The sequence below is a fragment of the Antechinus flavipes genome, chromosome 3 (genome assembly GCF_016432865.1).
Source record: "Antechinus flavipes isolate AdamAnt ecotype Samford, QLD, Australia chromosome 3, AdamAnt_v2, whole genome shotgun sequence".
In the NCBI taxonomy this organism is placed as follows: domain Eukaryota; kingdom Metazoa; phylum Chordata; class Mammalia; order Dasyuromorphia; family Dasyuridae; genus Antechinus; species Antechinus flavipes.
Window position 1 is genome coordinate 423,253,573 of NC_067400.1, and position 27,030 is coordinate 423,280,602.

The 27,030-nt window shown below is 33.4% G+C and overlaps 1 protein-coding gene across 2 annotated transcripts in view; it reads right to left on the bottom strand.

Annotated features, from left to right (window-relative positions):
• CERS6 (ceramide synthase 6) overlaps positions 1-27,030 on the bottom strand; it is a 291,619-nt gene that overhangs the window by 171,158 nt on the left and 93,431 nt on the right. For both annotated transcript variants that reach the window (XM_051986225.1, XM_051986224.1), the window contains exon 4: positions 453-510. In XM_051986225.1, the coding sequence (XP_051842185.1) occupies positions 453-510 (58 nt within the window). The remainder of the gene's footprint in view (positions 1-452; positions 511-27,030) is intronic.

Sequence of the window (27,030 nt, forward strand, 5' to 3'; positions counted from 1 at the left end):
AGATTTCTTACTATTATTATTTGTTAACAATTCAAGAAACTCACATATTAATTACTAATGGAGACAGCAATAACAAGAGTCATTTCCATAAGCTGATTTTATATACTATTGTATGATAGGAAAACAAGCAAACTCTTAAGTTATCAGAAGATATTTATAAGGCTCTTACATTAGACTGCCGATATCTTTTAGTAATAAATTGTCATGAGAATGAGACATACTACTTAGCAACATATTTCACCTTAAAATCTGGTTTCAAAAGTTTTATTTACATAGCTGTCTTAATAGAGCTTATTGGAAAGGACAAATTGTCAAATATTTTCTAAAGCAAATGCATTATTTGCTAATACATAGAATTTTACTGATTTAAAGAAACATTCCTTCCCCCAGAGACAGATTGGTGCTGAAGCACACAACTCTATAAACATAAGAAAGTAGCTTCATGTTCCTACCTTTTTTAGGAACCGGACTCCATAGGTAAATACATAAAGGTAAAATGTAAATCGCCACCTGTAAAAGGTAAAATGCATATTATATTGGGGTAATTAAATGTATTTCACAATACCCTGTGTAATATATGAATGAAAGCCTTAGACAACCTTGATTTACTTCCTGTAAGAGAAATATAAGGAACTGAACAGTAACAAAACCAACTGGAAAAAACCCAACACATTTTCTATATGAAGGGTTAAATGATTTATTCATAACATTTTATTTTCCTTCAGCTAGTTATTTCATTTTTCCCTTGTTCCCCTGAAACATCTCCTTTTCACACAGTACCCCCAGGGTTTCTAATTCAACATTTACACTTCTTTTGTGATTAAGCACTTAGTATCCATGAAAGGATGTGGTTCAACAACCTGAGGGTGTACAAAACAGCCTTAAACTCTGTTCCCAGATCAGACACTAATTCTCTATAGCTGCAAGTAAACCATTAAGCTTCAATCACATTTTACATTTGTAAAACAGAAAACACATTTAGAAAAGTTACAATAATAGGTCAGGACAGATGGAAAGTTTTAAAATTAAAAAAAATTTAATTTAAAAATTTGGCTTACACCTAAAAGAGAGCATAAAAGTGAGAATAATGAATTTGAAATTTCTATTAGAATAATAGAATTCTATTGGAATAAGACATTACCCCTTCCAAATATATTAAAATACTAATACTCTCAGACAAGAAGTTTCTGAAAAACAATCAGATATGGATATAGTCTTACAAATTCTTACAAATTTCCTTAACACATTATGAGAATTATACATTCTCTTACTACCTTATTATAACCGTATGGTATAGTATATCAGGTGTCAAATGTTGATTGACTGAAGTTAACCAACCTTGATGGTCAATACCACTTTAAGACTAGAGATTTTAGGAAGGTGAAGACCTGTATTGTTAAAGGGAGTTTTCTCACTGGGGTGTCCTCTGTACCATTAAGACAGGTCTTCAACTTCCTAAAATCTCTAGCGTGCTACTTTTTCAAAACATGGCATTACAATATCCACTGCAAGGGAAAACAGTCATAAGATTCCAAAAGTTCAAGGCTGAAGTATGCTATCTACCTCCCAACAGAGAGATGATGATCTCAAAATGCAGAATATAACACATTTTGGGGTAAGGCTCAATTATTTCTTTAAAAGAAAGCAACTGAAAAGAAAAAAAAAAAGAAACACTAGTAAACCCATACAAAAGTATCTTGATTTATGACTGTATACTTCCCTTATAAGTTAAAATATATTAGGTCAAGTAGCAAGCCAGGCATTATGCTAAGTGCTCGGAATACAAAAAAAGGAAAATAAACATGAACTCTGCTCTAAAAAAAAGCTTAAAAAAAAAAAAAAAAACTCTTAAAAATGGCCCCAGTAGGAAGCTACTAATATTAAGGAGGAATGAGAAAAGGCTTCCTGTAGAAGACTGGATTTTCATTGTGACAGGGAAGAGAAGGGGAGCAAAGGCAGAGACAGAGATAAAGAGAGAGAGACGATTCTGAGCATGGGGGATAATTAGAGAGAATGTCTTGAGTGTCTTATGCAAGGAATAACTAGTATCACTGCATTACAGAGTACATGGAGATAAGAAAGATATAAGAAGACTGGAAGTGAAGAAAAAAGCATGGTTAGGAAGAGATTGAAAATCTAGAGGGTTTGATATTGGATCACAGAGATGATAATGAGCCACAAGGGTTTACTGAATAAGAGAGTGTAAGGATTTCAGGAATATAACCTGAAAAATAGTTGTCACTTTAAGAGCTACACTTTGAATAATTCATACTTCTAAAAGGGAAAAAGAATTAACCAAAAATTTTCAATCATAAAAAGAATCAAATTATTTCAGTGACCAGGAAAATATCATCCTAGAAGGGGCTTTGAAGTTATGACTATCTGCTCTCAGATAGAGATCACATATTTCTCTATTTTTAGTTTCCTTTAAGTAGCCTGGGTGAAATTTAGCAACCTCTCAATTCAATTCAATTTGATAAGCCACTATGTGCCAGTTCCTTTGATAATTACTGGAAATTTAAGACAAAGATGGTCTACACTCTCAAATAATTGATATTTTATTGGCAGAAACATATACAGATATAAATAATACAAAATACATACACAGGAAATATAAAGGCACTCAAGAGGAGGTGAGATGGGGAATCTTGTATAGCCAAGTGGTCTATGGATAGATTTTAGGATTTTCATGGACTAAGATGGAAGAAATTACGTCTTTATTTTTACTAGTCAACTTTAACTGAAATTCAGCATTTTCTTCAGTTATTTAAAAATATTTTTCTAAGGATTCCTGTAACTAGACTATCAAAGGAATCTACATCATAAAAAATAATGAGAAAGTGCTGAACGAGGGTTTTAAGAAGCAGAGGTGAGAAGGTGGAACCTTCTAGTTGTAGAGACAACCTGCACCCACCAAGGTGTGATAGGGAACTTTATGTGTAAAACAAAAACAAAACAATTTCTAACACAAAGTCTTAGAATCATAGCCTTTTTAGGGATTATCTCCAAAGGTATGTAAAAATAAAATCAGGGTACAGACATTGTGTCTGAATATTTGAAATAATGCACAAAGAAAACTTTGAAAAAATTCACACATAAAGACTGGCTAGTTTTTAGTTTAAAGGATTTAGCTGATTTTTAAGGAGGCAATTCAGTGTTATAGAAAAAAGAAATACTGGTCTTTAAGCCATAATATTTGGGAACTAGTCCATACTCTTGTAAACTGTGCAACCTGGAGACTATTCAGTTAAAGTTTCTGAGTTTCAATTTCCTTGAAATAAAAGTGTTGAACTAAATGACCCTAAAGGTCAAACCCAGTAATAAAATTCTATAACTCTACATTACACAATAACTAAAGGAGGAAAAGTTGTAAAATGAATAAATAACATTGAAAAACTATATTGTAAAAACAGAAAAGTTTTCTTAACTTTCCTACAAGAAAAACTGCTTATCCCATGAAAAAGACAAATTGGGTACTCCTCATGACTAGTGATGAAATATTCGCAGAGGACTGTCTTTCCAAGGAAAGTTTATAAACTTTCATAGTGAACTGAATTTTTAAAGAGGTTCTAAAGATCTTCTTGTATTTTTCATAGTATGGATAAAATGAACATGTAGCCACTTCTTTGCCTAAAGAAGGGACCTTGTTTTACCCTAAGGCATTCAAGCATTTTATATGAACTAAATCTGAAGATTAGAAAATGACTATGAAAAAATGGTCTTTCATCACATCTGGTTTATCGTTTATTGTCTTCATACAACAAAACCTAAACAAGTCTCTTTTTAAAAAATTAAGCCTAATGAAAGGTCTCACAAATATAGAGAATTAGAGAAGTATATGAAATACTGTGCAGACATCATCAGAATAACATGTGAATACTGAATTATAACCAGGGAAACCAAGACACTTGGAAGCAGAATCTTGAGCTCAACAATAAGAATAGTTAACATTAAAAACCTTCAGATTCCAACAACTCCTATGGTTTTGTGTTCTGATTTGTGTTTGTTAAATTCATAATTTTAAATTTCACATGTAAATTTTTCTGTTCCTTTGTTTGTTGAAAGATTCCTTTTTATTGCTATGTCAAGTTCCAATATAAAATGAAAATAGTTATGCTTATTAGGTCCTTTCTCAATGATCCACACTGGAAGGAAGTATGCCATAGTATGGATAATTAAAAACTGGATAAAAATATGCAAGATAGTTTTTAAATCTACCTGGATATTCTGAATAAACTTGCATGTACACTGGTCACTCTAAATTGATTCCACATGAAATGTAGGAATTATTAAACATTAAATATTAAGAGAAACATTTCTATGACAAACCTTCCTGAAAGCAGAGTATGTTCAAAGGTGATCAGTTTTTTTAGCTAAAAGTTATCAGAAAAATGAGCAGAACTGGGAGATCATTATATACTTCAACAACAATATTATATGATGATCAATTCTAATGGACGTGGCCATCTCCAGCAATGAGATGAACCAAATCAGTTCCAATAGAGCAGTAATGAATTGAACCAGCTACACCCAGTGAAAGAATTCTGGGAGATGACTATGAACCACTACATAGAATTCCCAATCCCTCTATTTTTGTCCTCTTGCATTTTTGAACACTATTTCAAAGTCTGTTTCTTTTTGTACAGCAAAATAACTGTTTGGACATGTATACTTATATTGTATTTAATTTACACTTTAACATATTTAACATGTATTGGTCAATCTGCCATCTGGGGGAGGGGGTGGGAGGAAGGAAGGGAAAAATTGGAACAAAAAGTTTGGCAATTGTCAATGCTGTAAAATTACCCATGCATATAACTTGTAAATTAAAAGCTATAATAAAAAAGGGGAAAAAATAAAATGAATAAAAGCTATCAGAAATTGCCTAGTAAAAACAAAGTATAGAATTATAAAATTTCAGAGTTGGAAGGGACTTCCCAGGCCATCTAGTGTAATGAATATCTGACCAAGAATACTCCCTCTATCATCCTAGCACTTACTAGAAGTTCTTCAAAGTGAGAACACACTCCCTCCTGAGACAGTCCATTCTGGATGCTCTCTTTGTTAAGTTTTTCCTTTCTTCAACTCTAAATTTTTCTCCCTACCTTGTCTTCTCAGAAAGAAATCAGCTTAGACTTCAAACATGGAGAAGTCAATCGGTCATGAGAGAAATACAAACATCAAAGACATTACTCATATTACAGCCACATTCTCTCAGCCTCCCCAGACTTCCTGGAAATGAAACTCTTAGCTGGATGGAACTCTCTTATGAATGAGACCACACATCCACCAGAGTATTTCAATCCTTTTATGTTCATATTAGTGGCTCCTCTGCAACACTGGGCAGCTACTTTCTCCAGTTCATGATAGTTTGTTTTGTGTGTGTTTTATTTCTGTTTTTTGGAACCAGACCTGTTACTTCATAATTATAAAAAATAGGGAATTCTTAGTGAAGAAGTACCTTCCACTAATGCAGAGTGTTACCTGGTCCAGGCAGCAGAGTGGATAGAGTGCTGCACTGCAGTCAGGAAGATTCATCTTCCTGTGTTCAAATTCACCCTCAGATACTTACTAGCTGTATGACTCTAAGCAAATCACTCATCCCTATTTTCCTCAGTTTCCTCATCTGTAAAATAACCTGGAGAAGAAAATGGCAAACCACTCCAGTATCTCTGCCAAGAAAACCTCTAATGAGGTCATGAAGAGTCATCTGCAATGATTAAACAACAAAATTTGTTCTACAATTTATAGTCTTAGAGAGTTTCTTGGATCACTAAGGGGTGAAGTAATTTGCCTAGGGCTACACAGCCAGCATGTGTCAAAGTGGGATGTGAACTCAGAAGTTCTCAACTCTTAGGTTGGCTATTTATTCACATAATGCCCTTTGAGTACTATCTTTTCAGTCAAAAGACTTGATTTGAAGTCCTAGTTTAAATGTGAATCACTGTTATTCTACTAAAACCACACTGTATTCCTAGGAGGTAGGAATGAAAAGCAAGTCATTTCCAGAAAGTGTTTTAGAACATAAAAACGTTGTTATTGGAGAAAGAACTAGGCTGCAAGTATGCAGAATTCAGTGTGTTACTTTACTGCATCTGAAAGTCATTAAATCCTTTATTGCTGAGGTATTTTTTGTTTCTCTACTTTAGTCATTTGTAAGGGAAGTTTTAGGAGGACACCATCTCGTAACTACTATACAATATGGACTAACATAAATTCAAGTTTTTTGTTATTCAGACATATACAACTCTTTGTGACTCCATGGACCATTCTGTCCATGAGGTCTTTCTGACAAAGATACTGGAGTGATTTGTCATTTTCTTCCCCAGAGTATTAAAACAAACAAGGTCACATTAGTATGTGTCTGAGATTATATTTGAACTCAGCTCTTCCTGATTCCAGGCACCCTGCTCTATCCACTGCACCTAGCCATCTTAGAAAAAAGCAACAGTCAGAAACAAATCCCTTAATAAATGCTTGTTGTACTGGAGTAGAAGCTTCTCATCCATATGGATGAGCTTTACCCCAATGTCCCAGTGCTTGTGTCCAAGGATTTCTGTCTCCTCTCTCTACAGTCAGAGAAACCTGCCTTGATTTTCTCTCCAGATAAAAGAATATCTAGTTATGGTTCTAATTGTAACCTATTTCTTATCAAACATACAATAGAATAAAATGTTTGAATTTATAACTGTGCCAATAAAATATTTTACTTCTATGTAATTTAAAAAATCATTTCCCTAAAATCTATAAAAATATAAATAAAATTCCATGAATCAAATAGATGATCAGAGCATTCTGAAGTCAATTACCCAGAATTTTACTGTCATAATTATTTGCTTATGCAAAGCTGCAATCAGCCCTCTAATCACATAGCAGATTAACACCTGCTTTCCACTATATTTATGACTGGAAACTTTTAGACAGTATGAACAAAGTCCAATGCATGAGATGGCAATTAGTCAAATCTTGCAATTCTTTTAGTAGAAGATCTGGACCCGAGAGAAACTGTCACAAATATATTCCAGTTTCACTCCTAATTTATTAATTGTGGTTTTTGAACTTGCAACTTTAAGAACAGTAACAGTCTTGCCTCTATGTGAATTCTCTTTTCATTTCAAAAGGAGCTTGGAGGGTTATTTTAGTTCACACATTTGTTGAAAACAAGCCAACATTTGTTTTTCACATTGAGAGTGGGAATGCTATTACTTTCCAGCACACTATTTCCCCTCTTCCTTTAAGGAATATTGACCATAGCCATTTTTTCTTGAAATTAACATTCTTGACATTTATTTTCTATGTTAAGACATAGTAACTAATGGGGCAGGGTTGGCTCCTCCCTTTTCACCATAATCAAAATCATAATGGGGGAAAAAAAAACTGAGTTAAAAATATTGTTCGCAGATCATATGGGATCCCCAAAGAGTTTGTCTTTGATCTTCTCTAAGAGATTTTAAGTTTCCAAGAGGTAAGGATTTAGTATTCTTGATGCAGTTGTATCTAGGACTGTGCTATATACCAGATAGGTCTGAGCTTCCCAGTTCAGAGGATCTCCTTTTCAATTTTTCCAAACTTTGATTTGAATCTTTTGTCTGAGATTACAATTGCTCAATAAATTCTTTAAAAATGAATGAGCAAAAGGATAAGTTAATTTCTTTCCAAAGTCAGTGCAAATAATGCTACATCTCAAAAAGTAACCCAGCTCTGTTGTTCCTAGTAGGTAATCTCTCAGAGCCTCAATTTTCTCATTTTTAAAATGATAATAATAATAATAATAGTGAATATGCTATCTACTTTATCTGGTGATTGTACCAAAAGTAGTTTATTATATCTCAAGGTCCTATATAAATTTGAGTTGAGATTACTATGTAATGACAACTAGTTGGCCCTATGCTGCTATAATAATTGTTCAAGGTAACCTCCTGCAAATTATCTGTTCTACTCTGGGATTTGCACTGAATGAAACAAATTTACTCTATAAAGATTATGGAGTAGGTGGGTGCTTCATCCTTACCTTCTTTTCTGAGACCAACTCAGAGGAAAATCTTTAACTTTTAGGGATCAATTTAAGGAGCTTTGTTATCTGCTAGATTTTTTCTACTATCTGGGATAATTTATCCCCTTGTCTAGTATATGTTGTTCCCCATAGGCAGATGACTCTCAAGCCCACTTCCCTATTCTCATACTTTCATTTTTACTCACACAACATCTTTAATATGTCATCTCTATAGTCCTTGTTTTTAATCCATAAAACTTCCCAATTCATTAATGCTGTCAAAAATATCATTCAGAGAGTTGCTCAAGGGGTAACTTTAGAATAACCTTTGAGTTAATTGTTGTTTTTTCTTCAGATTCTAGACCTCCCCTAATTTTTTTTTTTTGGTTTCCATTACCAGAGTCCCTGACCTGGTTTTCATGATTTTTATACTTAGACCAACACACTAGTCTGACTCCTTCCCATTTCAGTCCACCCTAAAAAAGTGGCCAAGGATTTCTTCCTCAAATGCAATTTAAAGGATATTTCTTTGTTAAAAACTGTACAGTAGTTTCCAAATGCTTTTTATATTTGTTTCAGGCAGGGAAAAAGTCAGATATAATGTGGTATTTACGTATACAATGCAAGCCAAAAGCTGTTCTATTGAGGTACAATGACTATCTTCCTCAAGAGGCACAAGAATACAGAGTAAGCATAGTTTCCCATAGCCTTCCTGTTCTCCTCTGAAGATGTGTTCAGTGCATCCCAGTGGAGGGACCCTACAGAAAGCTGGGGGTTGTCATATCTGAGAAATACAAAAATAGTAGGTAAGAAGGCTTGCAGTATTTCCTAGAGGCGCTCCTCCCCATTAGATAGTTAGTCATCAGAATCCTCTACCATAGATCATCTCCTTGAGAAAAAGCCCTTCCTGGCTCATGCACCTGCTCCATGCTTGTTGCCTACTGAAGCCATAGCCTAAAAACTCCCAGACTATCAAAACATCCAAATACAAATGTTGGATCACAACATTCTACAATGATTATTCCTTATATTCCATCTTCTGGTAATTCAATTATTTTTTACTTGTGGCTGACTCTTCATGATTTGGCGTTTTCTTGGCAAAGGTACTAGAGTGGTTTGCCATTTCCTTCTCCAGCTCATTTTACAGTTGAGAAAACTGAGGCAATCAAGGTGATGTGACTTGCCCAGGGTCACACAGATAGTAGGTTTCTGGGGCTGGATTTGAACTCAGGTCTTCCTGACAAATATTCTATGCATTATGGTGCCATCAAGCTGACCAAATCGTGTGCTTTCTACTCCAGGCAAACACAGATTCACTTAATGATCCTTGCATATCCAGTCCCACCTCATTAGATTTAGAAAGCTTGAAAAATCCCAAAGATAGCTCTCTTCTATATCCAAATTAAAGTCAAGACTCCTCCTTAGAAAAGTAGAGGTCATTCCAAACACATTGATGATCACATGTATTAAAATTCCTACAAAGAATTTCATAATTCTTATACTTACAACCCTACAAAATAATCAGGCACATCTGGGTATGAACATACATATTTTATGACATTTTAGTCCTACATATACTTACCTACCTTAAAATGAAAGCCACTTGAAGACTATACCACTTCTGTATTGTCTAAAATTTCTTAAGTCCCCTTACACTTGTTATATACTCTCTGAGGACTTAATACATTTAATAAATTAATGGACAGAATAGAGCAAAGTTAAATTTTCAAAGCAATATATACAAAATGAATATAAATGAAAAAACCATCGATAGGTAGCTTTAGCTGAGATTAAGGGCTTTAGGTTTTAGGTGAAAAGGGATAAAACACATCACTCATCACAGTAAAGGGGGGAGAGACCATTATGTATGGCAATATTGAATATTTTATCAGATACAATCTCTGTTTCAAATGATTTAGCTAACTTTAACTTTTTATTACAAGTGAGGATGGGAGAGGGACATACTGAGAAATGGTGCAAAAAATAAATCATTAATAAAACAAATATATATATATGCATATATATATATATATATATATATATATATACATATATATATATATATAAAATCATAATATGTTCAAAGCAGTTCCAATAGTGTGAGCAAAGATATGGGAGTGGAAAAAGAACAGGGAATAAAGGAGGTCTATGAGTACTCCAGTTTGGCAGGAGGTTAAAATTCATCCCTGGGAGTAATAAGAGATGAGATTGGAAAACCAGGATAGCAGCAGGCTGTGAAAGGCCTTGAATGTTAGACTGAAGGTGTAGAATCTCATACTTAGTGTTTCAAAGCTATTCTTAGCTTGTGAAAAAGAAAACTACCATTTAGTTGTTTTGCATTTGAAACCCTAGCAAAGACACTGGACACTGCAGAATCATGTAAACATTGATGACAAATATTTCTTCAATGTTCCCCGGGCTTTTAGCCAAAATGTTTTCGTTCAGAGATTAGTTTTCTTTAGATTTAGGAAAGAATATTTTTAAATGATGGATGGGCTACAGTCTTGGTTGACTAACTGGTTGGTTGAGTCTGAGACCATTTCTTAAAGATATAGCATCATTTTTTTTAGGTCAGCAGTCTCTTCTTTCAGGTTATTAGTATGGCTTTAGCACAATAAAAATGTTCATCACTCAGAGAAAAACACAGTGGCTCTAGTTTACAGACACAGGTCTGGATAAGACCCCATATTTCTTAAAGAATGAAATGTGAGACTATTTTCTTTCTTTGAAAATCTGATATCAACTTTAAATTGCCAGTACAGCTTTCATACTTTCATCAGTTTAGGAAACCAAACAAATATAGTAGCATGGGAATAAGATGGTGATAAAACATGAAGGCCAATTATCCAGCTTTTCACTGAAAATGGATTATGTGATTCCAAATAAGTTTTTTAAACTAAAAGATGTTTAGCTAGTCCCCCATCTCTATCCCCACTCCAGTTGAATTATTTTAAAGATATTTATTTTGGAATTAATTTCATGTGTTTTCCTTTTTCATCCACAAACCTAAAGGCATTTAATGGATTTTATTCTGACAGATTCCTTTTCTTTCAATCTTGGGCAAATCATTAACTTTTCATGATTTAGAAAATGAAAGTGTTGAATGAGATTGTTGTGTTCTTCTCTAAAATATATTGTTCTCTGTGAACAGATTTCTTGGGGGGCTTCTGGGAGCAGCCTTCATTTTAGTTCAAAGTAATAACCACCTCAAATGCAGCCAGGGATTAAAGTCAAAATCCTTTATTGTTTCCGTCAAAATCTTATCTCCTTCACTTGGGGCTCGGCTAGTTTTCTGGAAGCCTTCTGGATTTTGCCTTTAGTCCTTTGCCTCTGCCAGCTTCTGTCTCTAACTCCCTCTAAATGTCTCCGAATGCAAAGTTTGTACTTCAGCTCTAGTCAGCACAAAGGTGGAAAATGGAATGAATCTGTCTCCTCCTCTGAGAGTGGGCTTTTGTCTCTGACCCTAAGAGCTTCTTGCTTATACACACCAATCATTATATCACTAGGAAACCATTATTTATTGTAGGATTAAATCAATGCTAAACTAGATTTAACTATTGTCTCCTCAATTCCACTTAGTACCTTGTTTCAAGTGCTGGCCTATAACATCTCTTTGTAGGATCAGATCAATCATACTGAACCATACTAAATTAGATAATTATTGTCTCTATCAATTCCACTGTCTTAGTACCTTGTAAGAATCCTAACATGAGATGACCACTAAAATCTCTTCTACTCTTAATACATAATCCTAGTCCTATAATACTGTATAAGAGCAATACAATGTCATGATCTTCTATAGAAGTTTTCTATGGTTCAATTTTCCTTAATAATTTCAACTAGATAATAAGGAAGTCTTGAAGCATTTTGAGGAGAGAAATGGCATGGTTAGATTTATGCTTTAGGAATATCGATATGGAAGCTGTGCAGTAAGTGAACTAAAGAGGAAAGAGACTAAAGGCAGAAAGACCAATTTAGGGGCTATTGCAAATGTAGAGAAGAAGATAGGTACAAGAGGATTTATGGATAATATCAATTAAACATTTAATTTACTAAGCATCCACTATGTGCTATTCACCATAGTAAGTACTAGAATACTGACAAGAATTAGCAATTCATTGGATATGGAATTTGAAAGGGAGGAATTAAGGATGACTCTAAGGATGTGAACTTAGATGATGGGAATCAGGATAGTGGTGCTCTAAATAAAAATGAAAAAGATTAGAGGTATAAATTTTGGGGAAAATATGATGAGTTCTGTATTGGACATATCAGCTATAACACAAATATCTACAGAAAACATCTGGGGAATTGATAACCCATTAAAACTCAGGAGAAAAATAAAGGATGAATGTTTATAGATTTGGAATTATCTGCATGTAGATTATATGTTTGTGGTAGCTGATATGATTGTCAAAGGAGATTTTTAAAAAGAGAGAGCAAGAATAGACCCCAGAAGAGAAACTTGAGGTACATGTACATGCTGGACTAAGGAAATCTTTCTCTGTGTTGCTTTTATCTTTCTATCATTTTCCAAATGTCATTTGCTATATTTCTTCCTCTCTCACAATTATGGTTTCTTATTAAAGTTTCTTAGTATTCATGCTATCTTCTAATATATTTTGAGGTAGCTCAGTTGGGTAGAATGTTTAGTTAACCTAAAATCAGGAAGTCTCAATGAAGTTCAAATCTTGCCTTAAATTCTCATGAATCATGTGATCCTGAACCATTTTCAGTCTCAGATTCCTCATCTGTAAAATAAGATTAAAAATCAGACCTATCTTATAGGATTATTATGAGGATCTAATGAAAAATATTTTGTTAAATGTTTTGTAAGACTTAAAGGATTATATAAATGCTAAGATCATTATTACTATAATCCATAACATTCTCCTTTAGAGAATCTAAATCCAGTACCTGTGTAACTTTTGGCTCGTTATTTGATCTATTTGTTTCAGTTTACTCAACTGTAAAATAAGGATAATAATGTCATCTATTTTACATGGTTGCTGTGAAGATAAAATGAGATAATATTTTTTAGCAGCGTGACTGGCACATAAGTAAGTGCTATTCAGTTACGAAATGTTATTGTCGTTATAATTGTTTGCATGTTGTCTTCCATTAGACTGGTATTCCTTGACAGCAAAGGCTGTCTTCTACATTTCTTTGTATCCCTAGTCCTTGGTAGAGTGCCTGACACATAGTAGGTGCTATTCAAATACCAGATATTATTATTGTTATAGTGATTTAAACGTTGTCTATCATATTAGATTGTGAGCTTTTTGAGAGCAAAGTCTGTCTTTTTTACCTTTCTTTGTATCCCCAGTACTTAACACAGTGCCTAGCACAAAGTAGGCATTTCATAAATATTTGTTGCCTTACTGAAGTGAATTTAATTGTTCATTATTCAACACTTTCATTTGTCAGTAAATTAAAAAAAAAACTTTGTATGTCTATTCATGAGAAAACTTCACAACCTTTTAATAAAAGGGAATCATTCGTTTTCCTTAATTGAATGGCACAAAGCTGACATACTTTAATTTAGAAGTATGTGGACTTAGTGAAGATACTCAATACTGCTCACTCCAAAATCAACAATATTTAATTTCCTAGATATTGATAACTAGATAATGTTAACTAGTTATCTAATCAAGGGTTAGATGTTTGGGATAAGATTTTGTACCTTGTTTTCAATTTTTACTCTAGTGTTTCTAAATGTAATGTTCTCTAAAATTTAATCTTCTCTGGGAGCAGGTTTCTTGGGGGGCTTCTGGAAGCAGCCTTCATTTCAGGTCAGTGTAATAATCACCTCAAATGCAGCCAAGATTAAAGTCCAAATCCTTTATTGTTTCCTTTTAAGTATTGTCTCCTTCCTGGGGCCTGGTTAGCTTTCTTAGAGGCCTATCTCTCTCCTTGGTTCCAAGAGCTCCTGCTGCTAGTCCTTTGCCTCTGCCAGCTTCAGCCTCTCCTCCTCTGAATGTCTCCAGTCAGCGCAAAGGTGGAAGTTGGAATGAATCTGATTCCATCTCCGAGAGTGGGCTTGTGCTTTAGTGGGCTCCTCCTTATATATGCTCTCTTAAAGGTGTGAATCTTGTGGAACTCTAGTAAGTACTAAGTACATTAGTGAACCAGAGAACTGTTAAGTATCATTCTAAATTAGATAATTATTGTCTCTATCAATTCTAATGACTTAGCACTTTGTAAGAATCCTATCAGTTTCTAATGATTATTTTTATTTAAAAAAAATCACCAGTGTCCTCTTTTTCTGCATATCCAAAGCTATTTTTCTTTTTGACCTCACTACAGGCTGGTAGTGCTGAGCAACCTGGCCTCAATGTACATTTACTCTCCCTTTACTTTTAAAACACTATTCTGTTGGTTTTCCTAATTCTCTCTATTCACTCATTTTCTGTCTTCTTGACTAACTCCTCTTCCACTATGATTAATGTTCTCATAGATTCTGTTCTTATTCCTCTTTTGTTTTCCCACAAGATTCTCTTCTTTGGTAATTTCATTTACTTATACAGCTTCTACTGCCATCTCTCTTCAGGATTGATTTGAACAAGCACATTCATGCAAATGGGTAAACAAATTCTTGTATCACAATGATGAATCTTAAAGCCAGATTATGTGATTTAAAAAAGATATTCAATTGGTTAGGCTTATATGGCATTAGAATGTACAAAGTTTTAGATTACATAACTGAGAAAATCTTAAATATCTTTCTATTAAAAATTATGATGGTCTTAATATGGTTTGGCTTTCAATTTCCCCCCTTAGATATAGTTTTAAAATAGCTATTTAATATTTAATGTTACAGAACCACTTGAAAGTGCTACTACACGAAATTTAAATAGTTTGTATATACCTACAAAAATGTTAGGAATGAAATTGAGTAGGGGTGAAAAGTGAAAAATTTAGTAATATATTTTCTTGGCAATATAATATCATAAATAACTCAAGGTATGTAAGTAATTAAATTATAGGAGATATACAAATAAATGAGCTTGGTTTATATTTCCTCCTAGATTTTAAGACTGATTTCTTGAATATTATTATTACTAAGTCAACAACCATGTCTTAAGTGTTTACTATTTAGGCATACCAATTAAATGTAGAAATTCCAGAATCTTAACGAATAACATTTCAGTTAGGATAATTGGGAGGCACATATGAGATATTTTCTCTATGAATTTTCCAGCCTGTATTCTTTGCATTTGGCAGAAATGAAAGCTAAAAAAGCACAGAATTTTCAGAAGCTCAGTTACCACATCCTGAGGATTGATCAGAGCTGACTTTATAAACTATGCTGTTCAGCTTGCAGCAAACACTTGCAACAAAAATACAGAGAGGAATGGACTCAGCACAGCTGTCCAAGAATAAGAGCTAAACCACTGTGCAATGAGGTGGATGTGAAGTTGATTAATTGATAAGTTTGAATGGAATTATTGTCTGTGCTAATATACTGCAACATGTTCTGCACATACTATTTTTAAAATTTTCTACATAATAATCTATAAATGTAATCATTCTCTTGCCATGTGAGCATCTGTATTCTTTGGTCTCTCCATTTCTGACATGGAAGTCTTGTTACCAAGACAACAAAAATCACCCTATGATCATCACATCACAGTTAATCATACCTGGTCCCCATTGCTCTTGGCTCTAGGTACACCCCTGACATCCTTGACTATAATGTACCACCCACTCTAATCCTCTCTTCAATCACTTCTTCCCCCTTTCAAAATCCTAATCCTTCCTAGTGCCACTGAGCAGCAAAAAGAAGTAATAACTCATGTTTTTGCTTTAAAGCTTATAAAGCATTTTCCTGACAAACACTTTGAAGGGCAAATGTATAACAATTATGCTCATTTTACAAAGGAAGAAACTGAAGCTTAGGAAATTTAAGTATCTTTCCAAGGATCACACAGCTAATAAGTGTCATTGTGCCAGGATTAAAAAACAGACCTGTCCTATTTAGTGCTTTTTCCCATAATATCAGGTTAAATGGATGTAATTCTTATCTTGGTAATGGAACTAGAACTTTATTCTAGGGGTGTCACCTTTGTGCTCCAAAGAATTATTTAGGTTCATACTCATAATACCTGTGAAATAGTGGGGTGCTTTTTCCTATAATATCAGGTTAAATGGATGTAATTCTTATCTTGGTAATGGAACTAGAACTTTATTCTAAGGGTGTCACCTTTGTGCTCCGAAGAATTATTTAGGTTCATACTTATAATACCTGTGAAATAGTGGGGTTCAATTCTAAAGCTTCCTTTTTCCCTTTTTTTTCTAAAAAAAGCTGTTCCACAGCACTGTTATCCAAGTGAGCTTACTTTCAACCACAAACTAACCAAATTGTTCTATATTTCTGAGCTTGAAGTAACTAAGTCAGAACAGAGAATATCTTAAGACAAGTGGAAAAAAGTAAAAGAAATGGACTATTATTTGCTCATAAAGCTCAACCATCAAAGAGATCTGTCAGAAGTCAGCCTTGATTTTATTCTGTGCTTTATTCATTTAGGGGAGAAAAGGATGAAGAAAGGGAAAAGAACAGGGAAGAGCAGAAGAGAGCAGGAGAGAAAGAATAGTACTTTATGTAACCTAGATTTCTTATTCGGCTGGGTTAATTCTATTGAGGAAGATTTTTTTTTCTACATTGGAGGAAAATTCATTGATTTGTTCAGCCCAAAAATTATAATGAAAAGAATGGTCTTTGTGAATAGTAAAAAAGGGTAACTGTGTTCCACACTTTCTTTTTTACAGGAAAGATATAGTTCAAACAACTGGAGTCTGGAGTCTGAAAACCTCTAATCAATAATAACCTCTGACATTCTCTGGCCTTGTAAAGGTAACACAGACAAGCCATTTCATGTATATGAATCTCAATTTCTTCACCACTAAAGTGGGATAAGAATACTTGCAATGACTGGTACCAAATGTTTATTTTGTTACCAAAATTTTTGAGTTAGTGATTGAAGTAGCTAAGAAAAAAATTAGAAGCCAGGCAAATTTTAGGCCACAATATTTAATAGGAAAACATCAAAGACTCTCCAATTTCTTACCTGCAGCTTTGCACATTTTAATATCAAAAGACTGTATGTCTTTTTTTTTCAAACTATGTAACCTGCTTAAAAGAAGTACCATCCTAGGACAGAATGCATTTATATGCATTTATCAGTTTATATCGACTATAGTTGAAACTATGAAAATGCTAGGGCGGGGGTAAGCCTAATAAGAGAAGACAGGAAGCCTGAGGAATAGAACTTAAGGGATCATCAGAATTAATGGTGGCAAAATTGATCAAAAAGCATTTATCAAGTGCCTATTATATGCCAGTCATAATGCAAGGCATTGGGAATATAAAGAAAAAAAATAAACAGGCTCTATTTTCAAGGATCTTACATTCTATTAGAAAGAAGAAGGAGAATGGGTAAAGAGATAAGGAACAAGATGAGTATAACATCAAAGAAATCAAGGTAGAAGATAATCTATTTTGAGTAGGGATTATTTAATAATATCAAAACCTGTAGGAAGTCAAGAAGCATAACGACTGATAAAAGATCTTTAAAATCACCAATTTTAAAAAATAATTATAAATTTAATGACATCAACAAAAAGATACTAGATATATAAAATAAAGCACAAAATCTGACCCTAAATCACTGCTTTGATAAGCGAATGCATGAGCTTTGCTTGCATATTTTTGAATGCCTTTACCAAGACCATAGAAATTAGCATACGGGATCATTTTTAACTGATAAAGAAATAAAGGCATCTTATAAGGAACAATTTAATTGAACTCAACAAATATTTATTGAATGCTTATAAAGATTTGCACCAGGTGCTCAGGGAAAATACAATTGAGGTGAAGACCACCTCCAAGATTTGTGCCAGGAGGCATTCTTGGGCCTTCATGGGGCTTGGAGAAGCTTCTGCTTTTCAGATATTAAAAGCCTATCGATGGTGCAATGATATCCTTACTCTGTGAAGCACCATCTTGAAATAGGCCGAGGCAGCAGGCAGTCAAGCTGAGACCCCAGGATTTGGACCGTTTTTAGGAAAAGTAATTAAAGCTATCTATCATATAAAAAATACTACAAATCACAGTTGATTCAAAAAAAGCAAATTAAAACAACACTGAGCTATCATCCCATACCTATCAGATTGATTAATAAAATGAAAAATGTTGGAGAGAATGTGGGAAAACTGAAATTCCAATGCACTGTTGGTGAAGTAGTGTACTGATTAAACTATTTGGAAGAGCAATTTGAAACTATGCTCAAAGAGCTATAGAACCATGCATACTTTTTTGACTAAGCAATACCATTACTAAGCCTGGGTCCCAAAGAGATGAAAATAAAAAGGAAAAAGATCTCATGTGCACAAGCAATATTTGTAGCAGCTCTTTTAGAGATGGCAAAGAATTAGAAATGAGGGGATGTCCAATAACTAGGGTTAGCTTAGTAGCTGACTGAGTTATTCTATATGATTGTGATGGAATACTATTACGCTATGTAAGAAATGATAAGCAGGATGCTTTTAGAAAGACAAGGAAGAACTTATGCAAACTGATGCAAAGTGAAATGAGCAGACCCAAGAGAACATTGTATATATTAATAGCAATAGTGTATGATAATCAATTATGAATGACAACTATACTCAATAATACAATGATCCAAGACAAAGACTTAAGATGAAAAGTGCTATTTACAGAGAAAGAATAGATGGCATCTGAAGGTAGATTGAAGCATACTTTTTATTTTTCTTGGGTTTTTGTATGTTTTTATTTCACAACATGATTTACATGGAAATGTTTTACATGACTGTACATGTAGAATCTACATAAAATTGCTTACCTTCTCAATGGAGGGGGGAAAGGAGAGAAAGAGAGAGAAGTTAAAATTCAAAAATTTAAGTGTTAAAAATTGTTTTAACATCTAATTGGGGGAAGAGAAAATATTAAATTAAAAAAAGAACTAGATGGATAAGGCTGTTCTGGTCAGACAAGGGTGGAAAAAAGTCCCCTACAATAGACAAACAGGAGAAGAAATGGATAAGACTTCCATGGGAATAAGGCTCAGGTATGAAGCAATATTACCCATTTTCATAGGAGATATATGAACTGGGGAGCAAAAGTACAAATGGATGAGTCTCCAATGAAAGAGGAAAGGGGAGATGAAGCACTTTTTCAGGGGATGGAGGAGAGCAGGGTAACAGGAGAGCGTAGATGTGAAGATTACAGAGGAAGCATATTAATAAGTTACTAACAGTGTTCTATAAGTGAAATACGATGGGACTAATACCTGTCTGTCCTTCCCTAATTATGACTTTTCATAATGGCAAGACTCCAGTAGAAAAGGAAATGGGGAAGGATCTACATGAAAGTTTTATTGGCTTCAAGAGAAAAAAAAAAACAGGAAGAAGCAGTTAGAAAGAAGTGGGACTTTAGTGCAAGAGAAAGTTCAAGTTAGTTCAGGGGGGCATCAATAGCAGAAGTGGTAGAGAAACCATTACTAGATGTGTGTACAGGTTGTTCGTGGATTTAAGGTTTTGAAGTTTAGTAAAATTTTATGTTTATAAGATAAGAATCATCCATATTTTAGAAAGATTTGCAGAAAATGGATTATCATCAGTTAATAACCCAATATTTATTATGAACATACTACATGTTGATATTTCCTTAACTTTTACAAATAAAAGCAATAGTACATTCTTTTGCTATATTTAAAAAGCCAATATGTAAAAAGTAAAATTTCCCATATTCCCCCCTTAAAAATTAAGAGATGTTTATTCAAATTATAAAAGATCACGAATCTTACTAAACACTTAACCATGACACTTCTTTATGGGAAGGTATATAATGCATGAAGAAATTCCTGAGATGAGCAACTTATATTTGAGGTCCCTTGAAGATCTCCAATGAATGTTCATCTACAATCCCAACAAAGCAATCCCATTATATTTTAGGGTAATTTTTTGAAGTTTCTGAATATTAAAAGATTTTGAAACTTGCCAAAGACTTAATAATCTTAGGATTTCTTTATGGGAAAGTATATAATGCACTTAAAATTTATGCAAAAATTAGCTTATTGGGGAGGAAAGATGGAAGGAATATGAAAACAGAGAAACAAAGCTAAGTAGTCAAGAATTGCTGAAAATTAATGATTAATCAGAGATGAAAGCAAAGTTGGAAGATGACAAAGAGAGGGAAAGATATGGTATAGGGACTGTGTGCATTCATGAACTCCTCCAAAGCATGGGGCCATCCAAGGGCTTACTTCCTGAAGCCCAACAAAAGAACTCCTGGTAGTGTACAATTCCAGCCCTAAAAATGATAACAGCTTAGGCAATGATAAATTCCTGTAGTATAAGGTGGCATAATAAGTTTTGAAGAAATTGTGTAGAAACTTATAGGAGAGCTACAGAATCCCCAGAATTTTAATTTGCTATAACAACAAATCTAAATATTAGTTCTTTCTAAGGGGAATTACTATAAATACTATTTGTGTTTTTGGCAACTATTTATGGGTTCCTATGAATCCCTTAAGTACATTACATATTTCTCGTGACTTCTTATGGGCTCTTTCTTGTAAATCCTTCATGTCTTATGTCTTTTGTATGAATGTCCTAAATATCTCTTAATTTTAAGGGGGGAACATGGGGAAAATTTGCTTTTTTATGTTGATTTTTAATTAATAATATATATTGGTTACCCTGAGTGCTACTATGCTGAATTCCTCTTATTTATATATGTAGAAATTTGAATGTTTGCTATGCCTAAGTATACTTAAAGATTTCTAAGTATAAACTCCAAAAGGAATATAGCCCATAAAAAAAGGAATATGACCATTTGGCATTATCCTCCACAATTGGACCCAGAGCTTTAGGGATATCTCAAACCAAATTCCAATAATTGGCAGTTAAACAGCATTTCAAGAAAGGTTTGCAAAACACTTTTCATACAATATTTATCTCTCTTTGAAACTTCTATTCATTCCTCCTACTTCTGCTTTTCTGGGATCAATCGGAACAAGTCTACTCCCTCTTCCACATGACAAACTTTCAAATATTTGAAAACAGCCATCATGTTTCCTACATATTACCTCAAATCTACTCATTTTTCAGAGCTAAACTTTACGTTATTCCCCCAAAAATCTTACTTCCCTTTTGGAGATTCAGTCTAAGCTGATTTATCCTTTCTATTTGGTCTCCTAAGCTAATTTGCAATATTGCCTAAATTGTTTATATACTCACATCTCCTTTGTCTAACTAGATGAAAGATTCTTAAAGTATAGGAAAATGTTTTACGGCTGTTTTATATCTCATCATTCACCACCATCTGGCATAGTACGCTGCAAAAAGGAGAAATTCAATAAGAGAAATGTCAAATGATATTAAAAAGAAAAACAATGAATACCAGAAAATTAAGGTGATTTAAGTTTAAACTTAAATCTCTCTTTTTAAAAAATGAGACATTATAACACAGAGAGATTAAGTAATTTGCTCAACAGAACACAATTTGGGGTTTTAGCCTTGCTCCCAGACTCTGAAGCCAATTCTCCTTTCACTATACACTTCTTTTGCAGCACTCTTCGATATAGTAGGTACTAATAACCATAGCTATTTTCATTCTTAAAGACCAAAAGAGACTTGCTTAGGAAGGTTATGTAATCAGACGATTTTTAAAATCATTTAGATGATGGAGCTTTTTGGGAAAAGATATACCAACAACAACAAACACTTTTTATGTTGGGAGAAAATGCTATATTTGTTCAATGCATTTCTGTAACCTATCCCCCTCTAAAGAGCAGGAGTTTTATCATCTCTCTACTTTATTGAATTTAGAAGAGTTTAGGGTAAGGGGTTAAAACATTTTGAGGTCCCCAGCAGAAGGAACTATACAAATGTAAAGGATTATTATACTATATATATATATATATATATTACATAGTATATATATATTATATATATAGGTTTGCTTATTAGAAAGATTAATTAGGAGATGAATGGAATAGAATGAAAATTCCTGTCAGTAACACGCCTTTGAACCATCCTGGCTTAACAAATTCCTAGAAGAGCTAGATAAATGAATAAATAAATAAATAAACAACCCCCTCAGGGCTTCAAAAATTCTTTCTTTATCTTTTCTTCTTATAGGGATATGGCACCAGAGCTTTTGCTGGTAAAATTTAATTAATAATTGGGCAAATGCAGTTTCAATAGCAGTAATGTCTAGTAGAATTAACTCATAGTTTTCAAATTTTAGGGGTTTTGGAGGGAGGGTGAGAGAAATGATAATATGGAAAACAAGCAGACTGTGGGGAGAATGGTAGGCAGGACATCACTCATCATAATCCTAAATAGTACCTAATTGTTGAAAAATGTTTCCACCCCTCCACCCCCACCCCGTTTAGCTTTTTTCCTGGAAGACTGAAAATAACTTTCACGAACATATTTTTATTCATTTTATCTAGGACATTTGCATTTGCATTTCTAAATATAATCTTAAAAAATCAGTTTTTTCCCTTATCCAAGTACACAATGAAAATTTTTGCCATTTAACTCCCTAATATGTGAGATTAATGACAGCAAATGTAAAATTTTGGTAAGAATACAAGGAACTTGCATATCATGCTCTCCCTAAATTCAGTTTTCTAATGCAGTTCTAGTTCCAGCATACAGAAGCATGTAATTATATGCCACTATCTGTTTAAATACAGATTAGATTGACATAACATCATCTAAAAGCAGTAACACACTAGGTGAACTAAACTTTCCAGAGTAGACCAATCCTTCCTGAAAAAGTATCAGTATCAAAGAAGCTATAATTATCACTGGCTTTCCTGCTGAAAGCTTTGGCAAAGCCCATGTAAATGCTGAATGGATGGGGAAGGTGAGCTGTACTAGTGATTCAGGTCACAGCAAAAGCATGCTGTTGGGGCAGTGTGTTCCTGTTCTGTTTTGCTGCAGTCTATACTGAAGCTAAATATTCGTCAGTGAAATCTGGCGTTTTCCCAAACATCAAATTCACTTATAAAATCAAGGTACCATTTAATTAAATTGTTGCTTTGATTATTTTAATTGCTTTGGAATCAATGTCCAAAGGCAAAACCTAGCTGCACGTTTACTGATAAATATTCTATGCAGTTTCCATCCTCTACACATTAGACAAACAAATACCATTGCTTAGTAACTGTATCTATGCATTTCTCATTTTCTAGAGATACGAGAAATCACAAAGAGGTGACATAATTTGATTAAGGTGGTTTGAAGGTGCCTTATTGAAAAAAATATTTACATATGGCAGTCCTGATCTTATATTTCATTTTTTAATCCACCCACTCAGTGCTTAGCAGTATCTAGCACAGAGTAGGCACTTAAGAAATGTTTACTAATTAATTGATTGACATTCTTTAAGCCCATTTTCCAGAGGGGCAACAATGTAAAAAAATAGAAACAATATTGCATCTGAAATAAGAGATCTTGATTTCTAGGCCCAATCTTCTAACTGCCAATATCATAATTATTTTTTCCTTAAAAATAGAGAATATGAAAAATTAAAGTACAAAGTTATAAAAGTTTCCCTCCCTTTGATACTATCCTATTTTTCAATATCAAAACAACTAAAACTTGCCCTGATTCAATGACCCAAAGAAGTTTCAAAGATCAACTCTCCTTACTACTACTTCTGAAAGTCTATTTTTTATTAGGAAATTACTGAGAGTAAACTTTGTAGGTTTTAATTTTCAGAGCAATTTGATACTTTTGTGTTTCTGGCACACAATTATATCCTCCAATAAAGCCATTTTTCAATGATTTATTATAACTTGGAAGTGACCCTGAATTCTTGAATATAATACCAGGAGAATGAAAGCCTGGGCAGGTCCTACCAACATAGAAAGACTTCAAATCCTGGCTTGAGGATACACTGTCCTCTAAGGACAACCCTAGGGAAGTTCAGAGAAACACACTATTAGCAGGTTTAATTATACCAAGTAAATTGAATGGGGGGGGAGGGAAGGTTTGGAAGGAGAAGAAAAAGAAAACCCACTATCAATCCATTAATTCTTTTACTAAAACATTGGGATCTGTATCAGAAGAAGAAATCTGTATCAAAGAAATTACAGTATTTGCAGTATTGAAACAAATTTTAATGAATCTGATCACCTCACAGCTCAATGATCATACAGGTTCTTCCCTTGTCATTCTAAGTCACAGACCTTTCACATAGAATCCTAAATTACTTGGAGCTGAAAGGGAGTTTAGAGGCCAGAATCCAACCTACTACATCTTGCTGCTCTCCTCATTCCACGTAAATTCTGTCCATGTCTTCTCATAAATCCTGCCTACCAGGGGCCACAAAAAAAAAAACTGTGGGTCTTCTAGATCTTAATGATAACATTGGAATATCTGGACATCCACTCAATTTCCAGTTCCTTGCCACTGGGAAAGGGCTTGTACACATGGGTTCTTTTCCTTCCTTTATGATTTCCTTGGGATATAGTAATGGCACTGTTGGGTCAAAGCGTTATGGACAGTTTGATAGCCCTTTGGGCATAATTCCAGATTGCTTTCTAGAATGATTGGATCAGTTCACTACTCTACCAACAATGTATTAGTGTCCCAATTTTCCCACCTCTACTCCAACATTTATCAAGTTTTTTTCCTGTCATCTTAGCCAATCTGAGAGTTGTCTAGTGGTTACTTCAGAGTTCTTTTAATTTGCATTTCTCTAATCAATGTGGCTTTAATTTCTTCATTTGAAAATTTTCTGTTCCTATTCTTTGAACAAGTTTATATTCTTAAAGGTAAACACCAAAGCAAGGTCCAACCCTCAGAATTTGCTTTAGTACAGGTTGTGTGTGTATGTTTAAATTTTAGAACCATATGCCACATCTAACTGACTAATTTCTGAGATAAGAAGCCAAGAGGAAGCAAAGACATGAGATTTAGGGCCTTTCAAGACCACAAAATCATAAATACATGAAATGAAATGCCAAGCCAAAGGAGCTGATTTAGATGTGGTTCTGGGAGACTGCCAGGATGTGATATATAGATTTCAACAGCAATCCTGACTACAGCAGGTGGTGTTCACAGTTAGTAAGAGGGTAAATAACACATGTTCTAGCTGATCCTCTCTTTTTCTCCTCCCCTCTCTCTCTTCTCCTAACATATTGAGTTAATTAGTAAGAAACTTTCAAATATTTTTAAAATATTCAATTTTTTCTATTTAAAATTTAACCAGTTACTAAAGAACAAATAACCTGGCAATCTGACTATCTCCTAGAGAACTGAAAGTAGACAAAGAGGTTGTTATGTTACTTTCTAACTTTATTCCTGATAATTTCAATATCACAGTGAATATTTATTTAATTATCAAGATGTGATAACTTCCTTGCTCAAAATGAATAACTATGCAATTAAATCTGCCTGGGCAGTATAATACTTACAGTATAATATATCTTCAAATATTGTTTACTAAGAGGGAAGGAATTATGTTGCAATGTTACTAAGGGATTTGATCATTGTTAAATTTAGATACATATGTAATGGTACAGATATAAATTCAGTATGGAAAATAAACACATATTATCATGAGTTAATCATTTTCATTCATATTTTCTATTGCAATGATAACTCTGGTAGAGAAATCAAAAAATAAAACAATATACTGATTCTTTCAGAATCCTGAGATAATCTGCGTGGTTTAGTGACCAAACTTTTGAGTTTGCTAGGTACTCTATATTACCTTATTTGAATTTCAGCTTCTTGCTAACCATTTTATCTATGTTTTCCAATCCAAAGATGTCCTTGACAGAGAAAACAAAAATGAAAAATGAGATAAATGATATTCCTCTTTTCTATCCTCTCCCAGAATCAGTCCTTTCCTTTTTTTTTCTTTTTTCCTCTTTTTTTTTCCTTTAAATATATTTGTTATAGTGGGTATTTATCTGGATATGGGAGAAGAATGATGGAAGAAAATTTGATGACATAAAATGACATAAAAATGAGAAAATGGTGACATAAAATACTTTAAATGATTTTTTAATTTTTTAAAAAAAGAAATCATTTTTTAAAATTATTTTTTTTTAAATTCTATGTGTTATGTCTTATTTACCTATAGAATGAATTAGCAGAAGTTCACATAAGAGGGTACAAGATTCCTGAAATCCAAAAAAAAATCTAATATACACAAAAACCAAAGACCCTGAGAATCTAACATTGCAATTTAAGCAGATATTAATATATCATTCAGGTACCACCTTTGAAGAAAAAGTAAGTGCCACCTTTTATTAACAAGAAAGGGAATTTTAGTTATTTTCAGCTACTACACATTTTAAATATCTACATAAAGAATAACATATCTGTTCACATCAATTTTAGATCCATTTAAATTTTTGTTATGTCTTGGGGTATCAATCTGATTTTATTTCCATAAATAAAAAAAAGATTATCATTCAAACTAAGAATGAAAGTAAATATAAATTACAATTATTTTGTAATATGTGACAATGTTAAATGATAGGATATTTTCATAGGAATCATCATAGTATTAATTTAAATGCATTAATAATTTTATTACTGTCACCTGGGATCCAATGAGAAAATTAAATATGAAATAACACAATTTGAAAAGATCAGGAAGAAGAGAAAATGTATAAGATGGAGAGGAGGAAAATGATCTTGAATATAATCATCTTTTGTGACTTAAATTGTACATAAATTTACAATTGGGAGAGACTTTGAAGACCATCTGATGCAACTCCCTCATTTTATAGATGAATAGAATCACAGAATATTAAGAGACTTAGTCAAAAATCACTTAAGTGACAGAGCTGAGATTCATACTCATATCCTTTGACTCAAGATCCAGCAGATTTCCTACTATAACAAGCTGCTTTTAGCTTTTTATATTCTTAGTGACTTTTAACTTCCCTTCTATCAATGAACTCTTATACATAAATCCTATGAATAGGGTAAACCGATAAAATCTCTGACTGAACTATAATCTATTTCTTCATACTGAAAAT